Source organism: Leptopilina boulardi, unplaced genomic scaffold, assembly GCF_019393585.1.
Source record: "Leptopilina boulardi isolate dan_hultmark-lab unplaced genomic scaffold, ZJU_Lbou_2.1 LbouV2_213, whole genome shotgun sequence".
Lineage (NCBI taxonomy): Eukaryota > Metazoa > Arthropoda > Insecta > Hymenoptera > Figitidae > Leptopilina > Leptopilina boulardi.
Genome location: NW_026137767.1, coordinates 1,504,465 through 1,526,135, shown reverse-complemented (window position 1 = coordinate 1,526,135; position 21,671 = coordinate 1,504,465). Strand labels below are relative to the sequence as shown.

The following is a 21,671-nucleotide window of genomic DNA, read 5'->3' as shown; positions in this document are numbered from 1 at the left end:
TATTTTTCGAGTTACATACAGCTTGTAGAACGCAATAAAGCGCGTGGCCTGGCGCGCGAATCCACTCGCGGTCTCTAATACTTTTCATAATTTGTTGCGCTTATCTACTATTACATCTACCATTAAAATTACCATTTATCAGTAAAATGTCGTCTTATCTAAGAGCTACCCATAAAAAAAATAGTCGTTCATCGAGGCCTGTGACTGCCGTAAGTTTTTAAAAAACAGCACTTATATGTTTTTCAATCTTTAAACTCGTTTTTCTCAAAACACTGTTTTTGTAGTTTGCGTACACGATAGACAAAAATCTATTCAACCGATTAAGGTCTACCTGGGCTTGTTTTGAAGATAAAAAGTGTCTCTTCTGTATGAATTAAATTTGTTTTTGATAGAGTTAAATTTAGTGCTTTTTTTTAAAGAAAAAATGAGATTTTTTTTGGCGAAAATTAAATTTTTTTTAAAAAGTCATGTAAAAATGTCAGTTTTTACTTTTTATTGAAATCTTTTAATTCATACAGAAGGCAATAATGTATATTTAAAGAAAAAATTTTGTTTTTTTGTTTTGGATAAGAATTGTGGACCCTAGGTTGTACGCAATGGGAAATTTTCAGCAGCGAGACGTTATATATATGGCGTTTATTTTATTATTAAATTCTATTTTCATTTAATCAAAAAATTATATTTCAAAGATTTAAATATATAAGAAAACATACACTAAATCTCGCATCGATTTATTTAAATGTGTTTGAGAAAAAAATTCCTGAAATGTACGCAGTTTTTTACATTCTAAAGTAGGCGCCCCCCTTAATGAGTGCTTATTTTTCAAACCTAGCTGGTCCAATACCTTTCGGCATTCCCAAACTAGTTTTGATTCTATAGTCGGATTACTCAAGGCGTATAAAGCCACCTGACTATCGACACAACTAAGTGTGATAGCACCTATAAGAATCTGCTGGTGAGAGGATTCATTGTGATGACGGGCACAGCATAACACAAATGGAATAGAGTTCAGCAGTCAAGATAGACGAGTTGGGTTGGAAAGGGTTACCGAGTGAGAAATTTTTACACTTTACATGAAATAGAGTTGCGGCTAATCCGTGAATTTTGGTTATTAGGTTAAGTGAAGCATCCGTAAAAATTAAAACAGTATCGGGAAAAGAGTTTTGATTGAAATTTTGAAAGGTTAATTCCGAATTGGGATCCGAGACTAGAAGAGAACCCGTTTTAGTGTCATAATGATGGGTGTAGTGCGAGTAAATGAGTTAAGAATATATAATCTCGTTAAATTTAGATTAAAAGAGAGAATCAGACTACATGTCAGTACTGTAATATTGAACACGATTAAGCGCCTTCAAGTTAGTGATTGCAGAATCCGCAAACAGAGGAATTGAAGAAGAATTGCACGGACAAGATTGGGGCATATCATGAGGGTAAGCTCAGAGGAAGTGTGCTAAGTTACCCTTGAGATAATTTTTAAAATATCTAAAGCTATCTTTGATGGCCTTGTCCGCAATCATGCTAACTCGCGAATTGAAAGTATAAGTTTTAAGCTTTAAAAAATCCAATGTTAACATTTTTGCTATTGGGTCACTTGAGAAATTTTAACTCATACATATCATTTAAAACCACACAACCGTTCCAGGTATTTTTATTTTATAATTAATTTCTAATAATATTTTATAAAATTTTAGTGAAAATAAATTATTTACTTCTCTAACGAAAAACGAATCTCTGAATCGTATTTTTCTAAATCGAAAATCTGTTAAATTAAACAGTGTAAAACTAATTTTCCTTTGAAAGATACACATTTCAAGTTTTATCTTAAATAATTTTTTGTTTTCTGGATAACGTAGCATATTTCATTTATCCAGTTATTTAATGCTATGTTTTGTGAATAATAAATTTATATGTTAACATTTAGATAATTCTACCCAGAAAAAATCACTCTGAACTTTTATGTGCAAAAAAGATGGTTTTATGTGAGTTGTCTAAACTCACCAATGTTCAATTGCACATTTAGGAGCAGTGGTTAGTTTAAACAACCACCGTGAAAACGTCTTTTATAAACGATAAAAACGAGAGTTGTTTTTTGCATAATGATTTATTTAAATTCCTTACAAGGAAACATCTCCAGGCTGACCTAACCAATTTTGCTCATCTTTGTGATATGTTACATGGGGTAACACTTAAACGTTTACAAGCATTTATTTTATAAATATAACTATTTCCCTTAGTCATTCATTTCACTGGTTTGAATTCAGTAAAATTGCCAAGCAAACAAAACATTTCCTTCGATTTGTAGGTGCTTTTTAAGTAAAAAAAAACATATTTTTAATTTCTTTTCTTCGTTCATTTTTTTGGGATCTCTGATTACGAATCCGAGGTCAGTTAAAAATTTAAAAATGGTGAATCTAATATATGATAACAAACAGTTTAAAAATTTGAGCTAAAGTCATCAAAGTGACTACTCGGAGGTTTCCAGGATCTCTAATTACGAATCCAACTTCGGATAATGAAGAAAGTTCTTCTACAAAGAACCTTATTTTCTATTATTTATACTTCCTTCGCTTTTTCTCAAACTAAATTTTTATTCTTGTCCTTTTCTCAAAAATTATTTGAGTTTCTTTTTTTTACTTTATAATGAAGCCCTGATGATGATGGGCGATCAGGCATTGAAACGTTGGCAATAAATATTGAACTAAAAACATCACCTGCATTATTTTTATTTATTTCAATAACCATTCTTCTTCATTATCCAAAGTACAGGATCGAAACATCAACCAAACATAATTATATAAAGTTTATTTGTTTAAAAAAAGTATACGTTTATTAAGAAAGTAAATTACGTCTATCTCTACTATTGATTTATATTCATACAAATCGCTACAAAAATGTTATTAACTATCTTTACATCATGACCATAATTACAACCTCTGATTCTAACGCTCGGCCATCCTTGTATTGTTGTAATATTATTTGAAATTAACAATTAGACGTTGTCTGAATCATACCTCGACGGTTTGGTGTGAGTTCGAGAAATTCTTCACAAGGCCTTGAATTTCGTTGAAACATTTTCGGAATTTAGTTTATTTTCGTTGTCATAGGGCGTTTCAATTTGTACATTCGTTTTTAAATTAGAATTTTTAATCAACGGTTTTTCTACAAGATTTGTTTTATCGTTATCAGTTATAAAATCAGCTTCGCTATTGTTTTCGCTACAATCAGTATCATTGCTACTCTCATCATCATGGCCAGTCCAGATTTGTAATTTATTGACATGAGCGGTAGTTTGACTTTTAATTTTGTTTCTCGGATAAAGGCTGTAGCGAACTTCGCGAGACTTTAAATAATTTTAATCAATTAAAAATTAGGGTCCGGCTAGCGATAGCCCACACAATGAAATTGAGCGAGATCTCCACGATCCATGAATAGAGGTGATCCAACCTGCAACGTAACCAGATGAGCAGTTGCGAATCGAGATGAGACAGATGAAATTAAGGAGATGGTTAAACTTACTAGGTTCGCAGATTGTTGGATCGCTAATAGATAAATAAAATAATTGGTTAGTCCTTTATAGGATGAGATGCACAACACAAGAAAAACAATTGAATATCTAAATTTGATATTTAATAATAAAACAATTTACATCAATTAAGAGGATGCGACGCAACGCATCGATCACACGCGGAAAAACAACGACGGAAAAATATATCGACGACAAGAAGTCTCGCTTCTCTCTGGCGAGAGTGATGTCCAGTGACACCCGAATTCGTAATTCGGTTAATGACCGATGGTCGCGGTATCTGATAAGCATCCGCCTTGCGCGGTAAATTAAGAGACGGAGAAACCACCGGGATATTTAATAGAAAATGAGAAACGATTTGGATCGTTACAAGGCATTAGATGTGATAAATTTCCGCTGGTAAGCATTCAGTTATTACAAAAGGGCCTTTTACACACGCCTGTAATTTTGTCGATTCCTCTGTCGCTATGGATTTTCCCCTCATTACAACTATATTCCCCACTTCGAAGTTCACATTTTTAATTCGTGCTTTGTCATCTTTTCTTTTTCATTGTTGAACTTCAGTTATAATTTAATTAGGGTTATAATTATAATTATAATTATTAATAATAATTATAATTTAATTACCCTTTAACTTCACTTCTCTACTACTACTGATACGTTGCCTTCGAGTTTCTTATTTAATATACCATTTTGAATTTTCAAAATCCGATTTCTGATTCGTAATCAGTAAGGGCACCCTCTCATCTCTTGGCTGTCTGCCTGCAGGAGTTGTCATGGCAACGTGTAGGAGTAATAGAGATAGTAATTTTGAATTCTCTCTCTCTCTCTCTTTTACTTCTGCACGTTGCCATGACAACTACTGCAGGCAGGCAGGCAGCCAAAAAGGTGTGAGTGCGCCCTAATTCTAAAAACCCCCAGATACCAAGGTTCTTGGTAATTGTTTTTTTTTTAAATTCAAGTCCGCCATATTGGATCCACCATTTTGAATTCTCAAAATGTGACTTCAGATTTGTAATCAGCGGCCCAAACTACTCCAGATACCAATGTTCTTGAAAATTGATTCGTTTTTGATATTTTATGTCTGCCATATTGGATCTGCCATTTTGAATTCTCAAAATCTGATCAATTAAACGTTTTTGGTTGTCATATTGGATCCACCATTTTGAATTTTTTAAAACTGACTTCGGATTTGTAATTAACAACCCCGAAAACCCCAAAGTAGTCATTTTGATGAGATCAGCTCAATTAAATACAAATGTGGTTTATTAGATCGAATCCACTTGAAGAGTTCCTAAAAATTAAAAAGTAATTTTGTTTATTAAATCTTTTGTACAACTGTCATTTTTCATCTGATTGAGACCTATAAGGGCTCAAAATATTCGTAATATGGTTTATTCACTTAAAAAGCATCTACTAATCGAAAAAAGAATGTTTTATTCGATTGGCAAAAAAAAAGGTTTTAATTTTGAAACCAGTGTTTGTTTTTGTATTATTTTTAAAAATACATAATGCAAATCTTTGCATCATAACTTTCTAAAATTTTGTTTCATCAAAAAATAAAAATTTACGTATTTTCATATTTTTTATAAAGATTTGGAAAAAATATTTTAGTGAAAAAAAATGTTTAAATGAAAATCTGACATTGAATGTCGCCAGATGTACAGTTTAAAAGGACTCAATCTCCAATAAAATAGTTTTTTGTGACTTTTAAGTAAAGACGATTTTTATTTTACTTTTTTTCAATTGGTGAACCACTCTTTATCATTAAAGTTTTCTGAATTTCAGAAAATACTTCAACTCTTTAAGGCCAAGCTTTTTTGAAGTTATAGAAATTTAATCATCATTTGCATTTAGAGGTTTTTAGGTTTGTTGATGACGATTTTTGGGCGTGAATTTAATTCTTGCATTTACCTCTTAGATGTATTATTGGCACTTGTAAAGAGTGCCTGTCGAATACTTTTGGATAAACTACAACATGTCACAAGAAAAGAGAAATCGGTGTGGTAGTTCAGGAGATGTTTCATTATTAGTTTTATTCATTTTCAGAGATATGTTAAGGTAGTAGACATATAAAAACAATAATTAGTAGAATATTACTGAAATAAACAAATTTTTTTTAATAACATGAAATCGACTGGTTCTGCGGATTCGCCCATTTAGTTAAATTTGTATTATAAGCGAAGAAAATGTTCTTTTTGAATTTTTCTCGTAATAAAATTGTAAAAATAATTATTTTTTTATTTTGAAAATAAGAAAAAATATATGATTGGACATACTTTAATTGAATCTTAACTTTTCATTAAATTATATTTTTTTAAATGCATAATATTCCATAATATTATTACGTTTTCATTCATTATAAGTAATTAGTTCAATTATAGTAATAGTAGAATTGAGGCATATTCTGTAATAGATGATGAATTAAAATAGGTAGATCGCTGTATAGAAAAAGATTAAATGATTGTCTTAGAATATAGGCATACAGGAAAATGTGTAAAATTTTAAATAAGTCTTCGTTAAAAGAAGATTTTAGTCTACAACGACTCTGAATATTCAATTATCATGCTTTCAGACATGGATTTGCCAATTATAGAATAGTATATTAACTTTAGCGGTATAAAGAATTTTAAATTTTCAAAAATGCAGCCAAGCGACAAAACAGCAAAGTTACTATGTTGAGCATAATAAGCGATTTATTTTTAGGATGTTAATATAGCGTAACAAGCACTAGCAGTTTCATTTTGAGTTAAGTAGTTAATGAGTTTATATTTTATATTTTGAATTTTTCTCGTAATTAGATTTTATAAATATATTTTATCCAAAAAATAATCTAAAAATAAGTCTTCAAAAGTATTATGATCTACATCTGAACGACGAACTCTTATCGATTGGGTTTAGTTATAACCTTGAACTTTCACGGTATATATGTAACTCGATTGTGTCATTATTAATTTAAACAAGGGTATAGTAACGTTCAATTAGTTACGTTTTTGGAAAGTATAACACGCATTAATTTCCATTTTGCTTATATGGATTTTGAGTTCTCTGGGTTCATAATTTCATATATCTTGAATCAAAGAAAATATTTATGAACTTTAAAAATTTTCATTTTCTGTAACTTGACAACTATATATAATAAAGTCTGAATAAAAAAAAATATTTGAATTTAAACTGATATAAATTTTTCAAAATAGTCAAGATTTAAAAAAAACACTTTTAATTTACCCATAACTTATTAGGTATGAAATATTTATATTTTCGATTACAAGATGAACTAAAAACTTGTCTTAAACTTGTTTTTCAAAATATTAATAATTGAAGATAGGATAAGATTTGATACGCACATAAAAAAGTCTCTTTAATACTGCAGAAAAACCTATATAGGTAATTAAAAATAATTTCTTGATTTAATAAGCAATTTAAAATTGTAGCGATCTCTTGTATATAAGTAAAGGAAAAATTTAAAAAATTGAAAATTATGGTTCTAAAAGTAGTGTAGATCGTAATTTTTATCGATTTAAACTTTACTTTTAAATAAAACTGAAATAAATAATTTTTAAAATTTGTTATTTTATTTGAGATAAAAGTCGATTAAAGTCCATAATCTTGCAGAATTGGTGTTGTAGTTTTTTCAAATTTGTTGATTTTTATCTGAAATTACACTGAATTCGAAACCTCTCCTTCTCCAATTCAGAATCATAAACAATAAATCAAATCGCATTACCTTCCTTTCAAAAAAGTTATACTGGATTTATATTATAAACACATTGGGCATGAGGACATGGGTTATCGTAAAGTAAAGACGTCTTTCAGAAAACCTATATTTCCATGCTTACTGATCAATTGATACACAGGAGCAAACTCATTAAAAATGTGCATTTTTATAATAAAATGGATTGAAAAATTTATCTGCAAAAAGACTGGTCGCTGACCTTTAAGCAAAAGGAAAAAGGTCGATTTATGACTAACCAACAATAAATAAGAGGTCTATACGACGCCTATACCGTGGTCTATACCAAGATCTTCATAAGACATAAATCAACATCTACATTAACTTCGAACTTGGAATTCATTCCCAAATGGAGCGTTATATTTTGTCAATATTGTTGACAAATAAAATTGGATAGCGATATTTTAATAAACTGTATATATACAAAAAAAAATTGAAAAACAACATCAAAAATATCTACCTAAGATTTCACATGGAATTATATAAAGGAAAGTATATAGTATTTCATGTGGGAATTTTCAGTTCGCTGCTTTATGCAGACGACAGTTTACAAAAATTAAAAATTATTTAATTAAAAATCAAATAATATTACTGCCATTCATCTGAAAAGAAAAAAATGTTGTGCTTTACAATACAACTTCTGAGTTAGAGTCTCAGTTTTTATAGGCAAGACTGATCTTAACAGTGAAAATAATTTTCACCATCTGGCGGCGTTTTTTGTTTACGTTGACGTTTGCGAGCACTCGTTCACTAAAACTTGTAGTGCAAATGACAACGTAAACAATATCTTGTTGCATAATATACTATTATATCCGCTTGCCAGACCCCGGGCGGGAATCAGTTACTTTGCGCCTGCCTTAAGTACCCAAAATGATATACTTTCCGTGCAGATAGGCCAAAAAAATTATTTATTTCTAAAATTTTGTATTCAATCAGTCATTGAATTAAGTATTGAGTCTAAAAGCCTACAATGTGCCTCATTTTAAAGAAATGTTTACTAGAATTGGTAAACGAAAAATGTTTTGAAATTCGTCATATTGTTTAGAAACAGCAATTATTATAAAAAAGGTTCAATTTTGCTAAATATTTTATTTTTTATCGTAACCACCACAACAGTAACAGTAGCCATATAGTAATTTTTGCTTTGTTATAATGGTTGCTATGGTAATGCTTCTTGCATAATATTTTTAAATGTAAATATTGTAAAGCATTTTTGTTATTAAAATAACATATATATTTTTTTAATTAATCTTATATGTCTACAATTAAAAAATTATGGTTATCAATTGCGATCTGTAGAACTTTTTGAACCAAGATTTTCAATTTTTTCCTTCTGCCACTACTAATTTCGGGGCATGCTTTTCTTTTTTTAATAAGAGAAGCATTATTTTATTTATATGTTGAATTTTTATAAAGTAAAGTTGGAGTAATTCCACATTTAGTAACTGATGCTTAAAAATTTAATTATTAATAACTAAATTAAACAATTTTTAAACACATTTGAGGAACGTTAGTTCATTTTGTAGTACAAATTTATGTAAACCCACTGAACTTTAAAGAATGATGCTAATTATATGTTATGGAAAGTATGGTTGCTTTTTACAAATAAGGAAATATAATATGATAAATGAGATATAATATTTGAACACCAAAAGCAAATGAAATGTAAAAAGATATGTAAAAATGGAAAGTCTTTGTAGAAAATTAATTTGTAAAAAGGCCATACAAATTTAAAGCGAAAGTACAAACATATGTTAATATCAGTGCGAAATTTAAAAAACAACTCGAAGTAACAATTTTTGTACAATTTGCATGAATTATCAATACGAAAAACGTTTCAAAATGCCACACGAATTCCAATCGAATTTCAATTATTTTCATCTGGAAAGTTACAGGGTATTGAAATACTTTTTTCAATATCATTGTAACAGCTTAGCTTGATTAATTAACCTCTGTAGGCTAATGAAAAATTTATTAGTAAGATCGATGTTGTAAAATAAATAAATGCAAAATTGCAAATAATTTATTTGAAATATTAATTGTATTCAGTAAGTCTTTTAGTAATTTCTTTAATTTTGATAAATAATTCTAAGAATTATATTTTCTTTTGTGTATATTTTTGTACCTGAAAATTAGTTTTTATTTATTTTGAAAAACCATGCTCACAAAATATCGTTTTTGTAATATCAAAAATTATGTTAAATAAATTTGATTAAAAGTTTCCGAAATCGAATATTAAATTAATCTGCAATGAACAGCATTTGTTGACTACACTAATCGAAATAGGTGATTCCTTCGAAATACGGGAATTATGCATGGTGACTATTTAAAAATTATGTCACTATTTTAATTGACAGTTCAAAAAATGAATTTTAATGTACAATTTTTAAATAGTAGCTATGCATAATAAGTAATGCATATTTAATAATTATGCACAATTTTTCGACTGGGTATGCGCAAAAAATTTCCTGCAGGAGTTAATTGCTCCATTGTCAAGGCTCTGTTGTTAAAACTGCATGAGAAACAATGGCCATATAAAAATTTTGCATGTTAACTGATAACTTGAAAGATGTGTCACATTCAAATTTCTGCCTATGAAACGTCGCAAGACGACATATTAATGACCCTTTTCATTTTCGTGGTCTTTTTTAATTCAATTTTAATAATTTAAGTTATTTTTAAGCTTTAAGGGCTGGGATAAGTGAAATTTTAATCCATAGATATTTAACAATAAATAACAAATTAAGTGTATAAAAAAATTAACCGATAGGAAGTATACGTTGTTTATTGGTGTCAATATTTTCCGGTATTCTTTAAAAAATAAAACCATATTTTATTTTGAAACATTGAAGATATATAAGATATTTATAAATGAATAAATTTTGCTCACATTTCTTTTCCAGTGGGCATAAAACTATGTTCGTTCTAAAAATGTTTTTAGAACGTTTCATGTCCGCCAAATAATGTTCTGGAACATTTTAAGAACATGGATGTTCAAATAATGATCTAAAACATTTTTTGGCAGACATGAAACGTTCTAAAAACTTTTTAAGGATTGTAGAACACTTTTCCCAAAGATTTTTTTCCCAACCAAAACTTTTCCCAACCAAAACTTTTCCAAATAACATATTATTTTCCCAAAACCTTTTAAAACCAAATAATAATAATTATTATTTTATTTATTTCAAATATATATATATATATATATATATATATATATAAACATTTTTTATGATTTTCCAAGGGATGCAAGTTTAGGGTTAAAATGTTTTCCAACCAACCGTGTTTATCTAGGCAATCTATGACGATGAGGGTACATATTTCTATTACGGATCTTAGACTAGCACCAAAAAGTAGGAATAATATGGAGTTTATTGGGGTTCTAAATGCGAAAAATAATAGTGAGGGTGACGAAAATCATAATCAACGAGGATTATATTTGATAAATTACCTTAATACAATTGCCATTAAATATAGGGCCGCTTAGATTATTAAAATGGCCATCAAACAATCTTATTAGAAATCCAACAAAAAGAAATGTCCTATTCAAAATGATCCTGGCCGGAATTTCAGATTTCTAGGTTGCTATCATTTGCAGAGTGCTTTTGAATTACAATTATTTTTTCTAATATTTTATTTCAACAATAGCAGAAATATTTTTTTTTATTTTATATTATATTTTCTTTTCTCTATATGAATATTTAGTAATTTTTAAGTAAAAAATATTGATTAATACTTATTTAAATAATTATAATTTTACAAGTTTTCAAATATTTTCAAAACTTAAAAAGATCCTAGCCTGAAAATTACATGTCTTGTAAAAAATGAGTCAAGCTTTCCATTGAGACAGTTAAAAAAATAAAAAAAAAATCGATTTTACCTTAAAAAAAAAATATAAAACAACTCGACTTGAAACAAACATTCTGTAAAATTAGCATCTTGCAGTTAAAGTCCCCTTTCTCGTGGAGCATAGCATATGTCTAATAAGTAAACGATAACGTTTAACTTAATTTAGGAATTAAATTATTTTGAGGTCAAAATGTGTCTCAGATATTGTTGAATTTGTACTTGCTGAACATTTTGTTAATTAATTTTAATGTTCATAGATAGATGCAGATGGGAATAGCGGCTGAGTCTTTTTAAAGTTTACATTTACTTAAATTATTATTTACTGTCCGTTTATATGCAAAGTTGGATAATAGAAATACGAATATGACACATATTTTTCACGTAAATTTTCCCTGTCAAACATGAATCAATGAATAGTTTCTATTAAAAAATTATTTACAAGACATTTGTAACTGTAAATAGACGATGAATACCCTTTTGGAATTAATAAATTGCAAATTATGAAAAAACGTTGGTCATGTAGTGCAGTTTTAAAAGCATATTCTTATGCAGTACAGTGTAGACTATCAGAATCACGCATTTAGATTTGTGTAGTCAGAGGCAGATCATTTTTTTTTGTTGGACAATGTTATTTGCTAATAAAGTCTCTAATCAACAATATTATTGGAGAAATTTAATACTACTTACGAAAAGACATGTTAGTATATAAATGAAGATTTTTTTATCTGAGCTTGAAAAAGATGCACATATAAGAAGTTGTCATGCATTTGTTTTTGAAGAAAAGTAATTGTTATCATTGAAGAGGTCTTTATCTCTGTAATTTATTTTATATTCATTTTTGTATTTTTTCCCAATTTGTTTACCCACCTGGGATAGGAAGCCGGCAACGTCGATTGCACTATTGACACGTGGTCTAGAGGGCCTTGGCCATGTAACACCACCCCCGCTGTCCATTGAGTCCAAGTGCTGGTTCGACCAGTGCAGATGCTGCAAATTTTGCTGACTTATGCATGCAGAATCGTAAAAATATGCAGATCAAGCAACTTTTTTTGCAATTGAATTGAATCTTCACATATTACTGTCGAAGATCTCATCACGGTGGGTCGGCAACCAATTGTAAGTTTAACCCTAACACTTTTAAATTTCAGATTTTTTTTGTAAAATTTACATTTGTAATAATTTCCTCTAAGTAATTTAATATCAAAATAAAAAAAATCAGTAAAAATTTTCTTACGAAACGGAATTTTTTTATCTTTTCAGGTAGAATTTTTTGCTGCTCAGCAATAATAACATCACAAATATCTGTGCACTACAAATTTTCTTGTATATTTTATTAGAAAAAAATCGTTAAATGAATTTTCATGAAAATCGATGTTTTATATTCTATGCAAAAAAAAAATTGATTATCTATGAAAATTAATTTAACATTTTTTTAGTTTTAAATTATTTAGACAATTCTTCAGAAAAACATTTACAAGAGAATTCAAAATTGCACAAACTTTTGGGTTGAACTTAATGCTAAGCAGAAGGGTTTTTAGCATTACAAAAATTAATTTTTTTCATTTTGTAACTAAATTACTTGCAGATAAAATTATATAAACAAATTTTTCAAAAAATTTTGAAGTGTAAACCTTTCAGTTGATTGTTGAACCGACCGACTGTGCTCATATATTTCATGTAACTCATGAGATAAAGAAAACTATATAATAATTAATTTCGTAATGTTTTAATTAAAAGTATTTAATATTTTAACCTGAAAATATTTTAAAAAGATAAACTGACAAAATTTCCAGGAAATTGTACAACTTTTAAGTAAATTTTACTGACTTGTTTAATTACCAAATCATAATAATAAGTTTGATGGTTTATCTAGATAGTTAGTAAAATTTACTAAAATAATTTCTAAGTAAGAAAATTTTGTGGAGGGAAACCACTATAGAAGGCTGATTTTTAGATTATTTTTAGGAATTTTTTTAAAAAGAACAAAATTCTTTATGTTAATTTGAACTAAAATGTCAGACAGCACATACTTCAAAGTGTATCTGAAATTTTATGAAACATTTTGTTTAAATGTTAGACTTTGTAAGATATTGTTCTACGAGGGAAGCGTCCGGTTTTGTAATTGGCGTACACTCTTACTTTTAATTAACTACAAAAAAAATCAAAATTTTTTTTACATTATTTAAGTATTTTCCATGTATGTGAACCTCCCTTTCGTCAAGAAACTTGAAAGTTCAAAAAACATCACTTTTTTAAGTCAAAATTTTCAATTAAAAAAAGTATTTCGCAAAAAAAATATATTTAATATTTAAGTTTAAAAATTGCAACAAAGGTTCATATTGGTAATATGTATTAATTATACAAAGTCTTTACAGTTAATTTGCTATTCCTGCATCATATAGCATCCTTTCTTTTTTTTGCAAAGACTTTATTTTTTTAAATAAAGTTTATTTATTATTATTTATTAATAATTATTATATTTTATCATTATTATTCCCCGCATGTTGGTCAACCGGAGCAGGCTTCTTTTATGCTCGTCTCATGTAAGATGTACTTCGAATATCGCTCAAATACTTTTTTAGCATACCATTTGATACGTCTACTAAAGATTTATCAAAAAAAAATATTGTGATTTCTAAAGTGGTTTCCCCCCTTAATGTCAAAAAATTGTTTGCATATTGAATAAGATTAATAAACTTCATAAAACATTGTAGTGCAAAATAATTTGTTCTTTTTACAATTAGTACATTAAAATTGACGTGATACATTAAATAGCCCTGCAGAAATTGCCCGACTACCCCAAATCCTTCTGAAACAGTGAATTCGGTACACAATTCTAATCGAGTTTCGACTTTAATCATAATAATAAGAAATTCGAATTTTTGCTACGGACTTATCCGAAGTCAGGTCTAAATTTCTATACGGGCTATTATAAATATTTAAACATGTGTAATAATATGAGTATTTACAAAAATATGATTTTTGTATAAATGAAGTGTAGTAAAGTTTTCGTGCAATCCTTCTTTTTAGGAGGCAACTGTTTATCATGTAAAATGAATGTAGGGGAGACCGGGGCTGTTTGTTGTAGGGGTTGCTTGGCGCACTTGAGTTTATTCAAAAGTGTTAAGTTAAACTAATTTTTCTCTTCATTCAAGTTAAAGTACTTGATAAACTGTAAGTTTGTACAAAATTTCAGTAATATTCATTAATTATTGAGGAGTATAGATTAAAATAACTGATTTTGGCACTCCAAAGTAATTTTTTAACGTCTTCATTTTTTTGTGATATCTCTTTAAAAAATGAATTTTAGAAAAGCTCAAATATTAAATTTTGAGCTCTATACATTTTTTATTAATAAACAAAAAAAATTTTTGATTTATATTAACAGTCTTTATAAAAAATTAATAAATATTTCAAAAGTACATTCGGGGTTAGGTGGCGCGTTTATCTGAAAATTTCGTTAAATATTAATAGAATGATTAAATTAAATTGATTATATATAGTTTACACATTAGTAAGCACCAATAATAATCCTTTTCAAAAAATTTAACCGAATAATGGGTTTTTAAATATTCACAGCGTAATTATAAAAAAAAAAATTTTTGATAATTTTACGATTTTATAGAAAATGCTTTTAATTTAAATGAAATTTTCTAATTTTAAAAATAATTTTATTGTTATAATTTAATATATTTATAATTTAATTAATTTCACTCCTGCGTCACGCAACCCCGGGCCGGGGTTGCTTGGCGCGCTTTGCACAGCTTTAAATAAAGTGGTATAAAAATAAAAGTATTAAATATATTGCAACTTTCTTTTTTTTAAATTAAAGCTTAGCTTCAACTTTTTTAAAAAAGCAAAAATGAAAGAGTTACACAACAAAGAGTAAAAAGTGCGCCAAGTAACTTCGGTCTCCCCTACATATTATAAAGTGCAATACGATAATCCGTGATTCAAAAATTCGTTTTAAATAAAAACAGGGCTTATTAATAAAGACGAGGAGAAGATCTAGAGGTTATTATTTACATGGATTGATTGAAAATACTCATTTTATTTCAAATACAAATATTTATGCAGAAAATTCAGTTAAAAGGACAAAAATTATATTATTTGAAACTTTATTATTAGCGACGCATATGTAACGTACGACCATTTTGGCGTTGTAAATATGGAATTAAAGATTATACAATGTGAGGTTATATGTGACCGTTCTATTCAAATTTTCAAAAAATTTTCTTGTTTTTATAATACTTAGGGCGCACTCTCACCTTTTGGCTGCCTGCCTGCAGGAGTTGTCATGGTAACGTGTAGGAATAATAGACATAGTAAATTCAAATTTGAATTTTCTCTCTTTTACTCCTGCACGTTGCCATGACAACTCCTGCAGGCAGGCAGGCAACCAAAAAGGTGTAAGTGCGCCCTTACACTACCGTCGGAAATTGTGAGAACGCTAACACTGCGAGTCATTGAAAAACATACTCGAATTACAAAGGAAATAACCGCTACAATTATTCCTTGAAATCTAAGCTTTCTTTGTAGGACCTATAACACTGTTCTAGAGTCAAAAACTTTATTTAACAAAAAAAAAAAAAAGAAAACTAACGCTCCGTTGTCAAAATTTGTGTGTAAGATTCAGACAGAGTAAATGTGTGCCTGTTAGTATGTGTGTCATTGTTCATTTTTTATTTAATTTATGCAAATGTATGTCAACTACATAATAAATGTTGGCAGGGCCAATCCTAACTAGGTGCATAAATGGTCTAATCTTGAAAAAGCACCATTCCCTCATCGCGTCAACTATACAGCCAAACACATTATGGGATTGGATTTTTACTTCGTATTCCTTCAACCATAAACCCCACAATACATTAGCAATGATTATGTTGATGATTGCATATTTTTTCTTTACTTTTTGTTTATTTCAGAACAAAAAGTGTATAACAGAAGATTCGTTTGATACTCCAAAAATACGCCAAAAATTCTTGGCACAAGAAATTAACTGTTATTAATTATTAAAGAACTTATCCATAAAATCACAGTCGACCTATCTAGACGATGAATTTAAAATTGGAATAAACGATGTAATATAGGTCGGTGATAAGAAAAATAACCTACTTATTTCATCATTCTGCCGTTATGTGTGTTATTCGAACCACAGTGACCTTGGAGTAAGACGTCTTATCAAAATTCCATTAGTAAATAGAAATCACTAAAAAGTTTTTTCATTTGTAGGAAAAATACTGTTTGCACAAAGATTTCTTGAACTAGGTTAACAAAAATTCAATAAAAGCACTTTTATAATTCTTAAACTATTTATAATTTTGATGAACTGCTTCATTCGTAAATAATAGTTGACTAATTTCATACCTAGGCTATTAAGATAAGTTATGTCTAGACATGTATATTTCCAGCGAAAAAAAATTTGGACTGAAATGTCAAATAAAATTCTAAATTTAAAAAATAGTATATTATGCATCAAGAATGGGAACACCGAGTTTATTGACGAGCATAATGTTTTCGAACAAGACAATAAACGAGGGCCCACCCGCGGTTCATATGCTTTTTTAAATCAAATTATATATATAATATAATTCGATGAACAAACTTTTGAGCTTTAATTTTTTTCAATTTGTCAGCACAAATTGAATAGATGAGTTGGTCATTTTGTTTGAATTTTCAACCGATTAAAACTCATTGGTTATGAATTGAAATGAATCTACAAAGGGCTTCACTGAATCTTGCTTAGCGACAAATACGAATTGAACCTAGCCAAAGAAGTTAATTAATTTCAATTCATCTGAATTAGTTTTTTTACTGGGTACTTTAACAATTTTCTGCGTCTTAAAAACATATTTACTTTGACGTCCAGAGTCTGAAATTTTTAGACCAAATCTAGACGCAGATCATTTATTAACATCCTAGACGTCAAGTTGACATCTATTAGACTTTCCATTTCTCACTGGGATATTTGGCTACCCAACACTGCAGCCATGTTTAATTTTACAACTGTAACGATCGAAATCGTTTTCTTTCTTTTGGGATAAATATGCCGTTCCTGGTGGTTTTTCTAATTGTATAATACATCGCGCCAGGCGCTAGCCTGATAGCTACCGCGACCAGTGGTCGTTGAACGAATGAAAAATTCGGGTGTCATCGGACCCCACACGAAGGGTCTCAAAGGTTGCGATTATGATCGCGCTCGATTTCAAAAATCAGAGAGAAGCGGGACTTCTAGCGAGAAGCAATACTTCTAAGAGACATGCGAGTCTCATTATTAACGCGAATTCAATTTGTGCGCTGCGACGCACTCTTTTCTTTCTTTTCAATGTATAACATATTTTACTATTATTAAATTATGCAGTTTTCTTAATTGTTTGCTCTTTATTAATTTGTGTGCCTTTTGACGATGGATCAATAATAACGGAATCACAATTCACCAGCGAAACAGCGATCTGCGAATTGGTAAGTTCGATCAATCCTTGTTCTTCTTACCTAGTAACTTGTCTCAATAATATTCTTATTCGCAACTGCTCAATGGATTTCGCCGCTGGCCGAATCTTTCTCTAAATTACATGGATTTCAGGAGTTTTCTTCAAATACATGGTGTCGACTGTCGTGAGCTGAACCCTTATTCTCTAAATTATTATTTAAATTCAAAGTCTCGCGAAGTTCGCCACATTTTTGGCGCCCGAACAGGGACAGACTTTTTTAGACTCGAAATTATTCTGTTCTCCTAGCCGAAATTGTGTTGCCACATTTTTGTGCGTGAACGGAAGCGGATTTTTTTGACCCGAAACTGTCTGTCCTTTTTTTTAGCTGAAATTGTGCTTCGCCACATTTTTAGCAAAATTTTTAACTTTTTTGTGTTAAAATAATCGCGCTTTCATCTTGGGAAATTTCCATCGCGAAGCCTCAAAATGGCGTATCGCACAGGTCCTTTCCTTTAGAGTGACGCTTTTCTTTCTATTCCCTACGCGATAAAATGGCGACTCATTCTAAGTAAAATTTTCTCAGAATGTAACAAAATTTTATTTTCACCGCGTCTAAATAAACACAACATTTTTGAACAAGAATTCCAGAAATCCATTACGCGATATTATTATAAATTATATTATATTGCAAACATGTGCTCGCTTCTCTCTCACTGTACCGACTAACAAAACGCGTCATTATTATTATTATTATTTTCAAAAAGAATTAATTATCAATTTTATCTTTTCTACGTTCTGTGTAATAATTGAAAAAAAATTTAGAAAATAAATTTTATTTTAAGCACCATGAGGGATACCAACGCTTAATATTTCAAAATTTTCCATTAGAAATATTCTTTCAAAATATATTCAAATTAAATTTATTTCTGAAATAATCACTCGTCGAAAGCATTATCTCTTGTTCGATCGCTCGACGTTAACATACCGAGTCTTTTGAAAAAAAAACGTAAACACAAACTTTGCTTGATCTCAGTTAGACTACCTTTAGAAATACTCAAATTAAAACATTTTATATCGAAATAAATTGACTGAAAATTAATTAAAAATTTTATTTTGTAAACAAAATGGAACAAGCACTTTGCCAAGTGATGAAAAAATTTAGTGAACAAAATTGTTTATTAACTGACTTAAGAAATTCATTAGAATCAAAAATTGAAAATTTACAAGAAATAAATAGCTGCAATCGCGAAATGATTCAAGATTTGAAGGAAAATTTTAAGCGCCAAACTTCCATCTTGAAAGCGGAATTTATGCAATTTAAAATGCAAAAATTTCATGGGGAACCATCGAGTAGCTCAATTATCAGCGATAGTCAAAGCTATACCGACAAACTCGTAACCCTCCCTCCCACCCTTTTTTCAAATTCGGAAATGGCAACCCCCTCCAGCAGTACACCAAGTGTACAGACTGCTGCAAACGCGCAAAACTCGTTTACACAGTCAAACTCACTGGTTAAAACTAGCTGTACAACGGTGAAAAATTTAGAATCAAGAAATTACAAATTGAAACCTAATGAAATTAATAAAATTTTAATTTACAAGCGCCAATACGCTTCATTACAAAAAAAAATTAAAACTTTAGAATCACAGAACAATGACGCGAAATTACTTGAATCTACATCTTGCGCAGATTCAGACAATGTTTTTGAGTCTTTTGCTCCTAGTTCGCATTGTCGATCTAGTCCAGATCTGTCTTGCTCTCTCAGTGCCACTTCATCGCAGAAGGGGGGAGAGAGACATCAATCGCCAAAGCGTATAAGTCGCGACAGCGATAGACACCATCCGGATCACCGTCATAAGCGACGAACGCCAAGCAATAAGCGTTATAATCGTCCGCGGTGCTCGAGTAACAAAGACGGCCGGTATAGAAATAATAATTTTAAAAAATATAAAATTAATGATTGCCAAAAAGATAATAATTTTGAGCGGAAACCTTTTATTAATAAATTAAATAAAACGAAATTACGCAATTGCGAAAAATATTATAAATCATTAGAATATTATTATTCTCCGCCATACTATGCACAACAATATAATTTACCACATGTACCCTACTGTTCGTACATAAATGTGCCTAATGCACACGGCAATCATGACAACGCTCCATTATCGAAAAATGAGCGCAAAGTCAGAAAATAAAAATTATTATCTTATTTAACAAGGTCAAAAAAAAGTACCTCGCGAATTTATAATCAAGAAATAACGTACAACTTAGGTAAATAATCTAATTGTCACTAGTATTTCAAAATTAAAATTATCGCGTTACTTTTTCTCGCATAATTATTAATGTTAATTGAATTTTTTAAAGAATAAAATTTCAATAACTAAATAATAATTATTAATTGCCACTTTCTCAGAAATTGTCAATTAGTTTTCTCTGGCTAGAACAACGTGTTCGAAAGCGAAAAGCTTTATTGTTCACTAGTGTTCTTATAACAGCTGAGAAACAAGCTGTCAAAATTGTACATCTTACACTGAGGCAACGTGCTCAAAAGCGCATGCTTACTCGATGCCACTAGTGCCTCATCAAACAGTGCAAGTTCTCTTACAATAAGTCAGCATTTCAATACTAATTCAACGTGTTCGCTAAAGTCCGTTCACTAGTGTTTTAGTATAATAAAGCAAAGTTATGCATTTTCTTTGCGAGGAAGCAACGTGCCTTTATTATAAATTATAATAAATACACTAGTGTTTCCTGAAATTGCGAGAATCTTACCTAATAATTTTGAAATAATAAAAAAAAAAAATAAATAAATGATTAATAATAAATTAAGAGTTTTTATAAAAGGCAAAATAAAAGTTAAAAAAAAAACATATATATATCATTCTTATAATGGGATTCAACGCGCCTCCCAGCCAACTCATCTACGCTAAATACAGCTAGAGTTGCTGAGAATAATGCTAGTGACTCTCAAAATTTTGATTACCAATAATCATCGATTATACAATCAATCGCACAGCCTTCATTGAAGCGAAGTGATAGTAAGCTTGGAATTACGCTGAAATCACTATAATGCCTCTTTGAAAACATAAGCGCGAAAGACTTAACTTTTCAAAAAGTTATTCTAGTCATGTAATTGAAATCTCAACGCATTCCTTAGTAAAAGTAATTACGCGAAATGCAAGTAACTTTACCGAGTACTTTGCTAGTGATTTTTCAGTTGACGATGAGTACATCTCGCACTCATTGAGTAACCGCAGTAAAGTAAATGATCGTCTCAAAAAAAAAAATTTTTTATTGATATTAAATTTAAATCATAACAAATGAAAATATCTTATTTAAATCGAATAACTGTTTAACATGAAAATAGTAATTAATACTCATTAAAAAAAAAAAAAAATTTTAATTTAAAATATGTTAGTTAAAAAGCGCCGCAAAATAATTAATAAATGTGCTATTCCACATGGCAATCGTTTCGCCCAGGACTGAAGGTGTCTCTCTCAAATTGCTTTAACGTCTTATATAGCGCTTAGCCAGTAGAGATTTCACGCAGTAACTCCAAAAACGAAAACGTATTTTGCTTTTGCTCGGAATCCGAGACATAGCATTTAGACTCTAGCAGGGAACTCCCCTCCGTCGCCTAATTGCGTACAGTAGGACCGAGTATACCTTCGCGTGCGTCATTGCCTATAGCAAAGCCAACTACTTGCTTATCAGCAACAGCTGGCAAGTCTATGCGCAAGTGCTAAAAGGGCCCGCATTGCCCTTAATGTCAAAATCGGAGTACAATTATTGCGCGACTTGTTTAAATAAACAAAAATAAATAATAAAAAAATAATAAGTGATTTAAAAATTACAAATGATTATTTAACAGTTTGAAAAAAAATATATCTATTTTGACATTTATTAACAAAGTAAAGTTTTGATTTAATTTAATCGCGATCAATACTAAATTAATTTAATTAAAGCTGATATAAAGCAAAGATACTTATTTTATTAGAAATCGCAAAAACAAAATAATTATTTGAAAAAAGATAATGCTCATTATTGAAGCAAAACAATCGCGAGCACTATTAGTGATGACAATGCTAAACTGATATTTAACTGTCATTTTAACAATATTTAAATTTCAACC

At 29.6% G+C, this 21,671-nt stretch overlaps 1 protein-coding gene across 10 annotated transcripts in view; it reads right to left on the bottom strand.

The window, feature by feature from the left end:
- LOC127278959 (uncharacterized) overlaps positions 1 to 21,671 on the bottom strand; it is a 230,291-nt gene that overhangs the window by 29,867 nt on the left and 178,753 nt on the right. For 7 of the 10 annotated variants that reach the window (XR_007842567.1, XM_051300944.1, XM_051300942.1 and 4 more), the window contains one exon: positions 11,973 to 12,104. The exons of 1 other annotated variant lie outside the window; for it this stretch is intronic. Coding sequence is in view for 8 of the 9 variants with exons in the window: in XM_051300944.1 (XP_051156901.1) it covers positions 11,973 to 12,104 (132 nt within the window). In the remaining variant the exon portion in view is untranslated. The remainder of the gene's footprint in view (positions 1 to 11,972; positions 12,105 to 21,671) is intronic. 2 more of the 10 variants (XM_051300945.1, XM_051300950.1) reach the window with 1 other exon arrangement.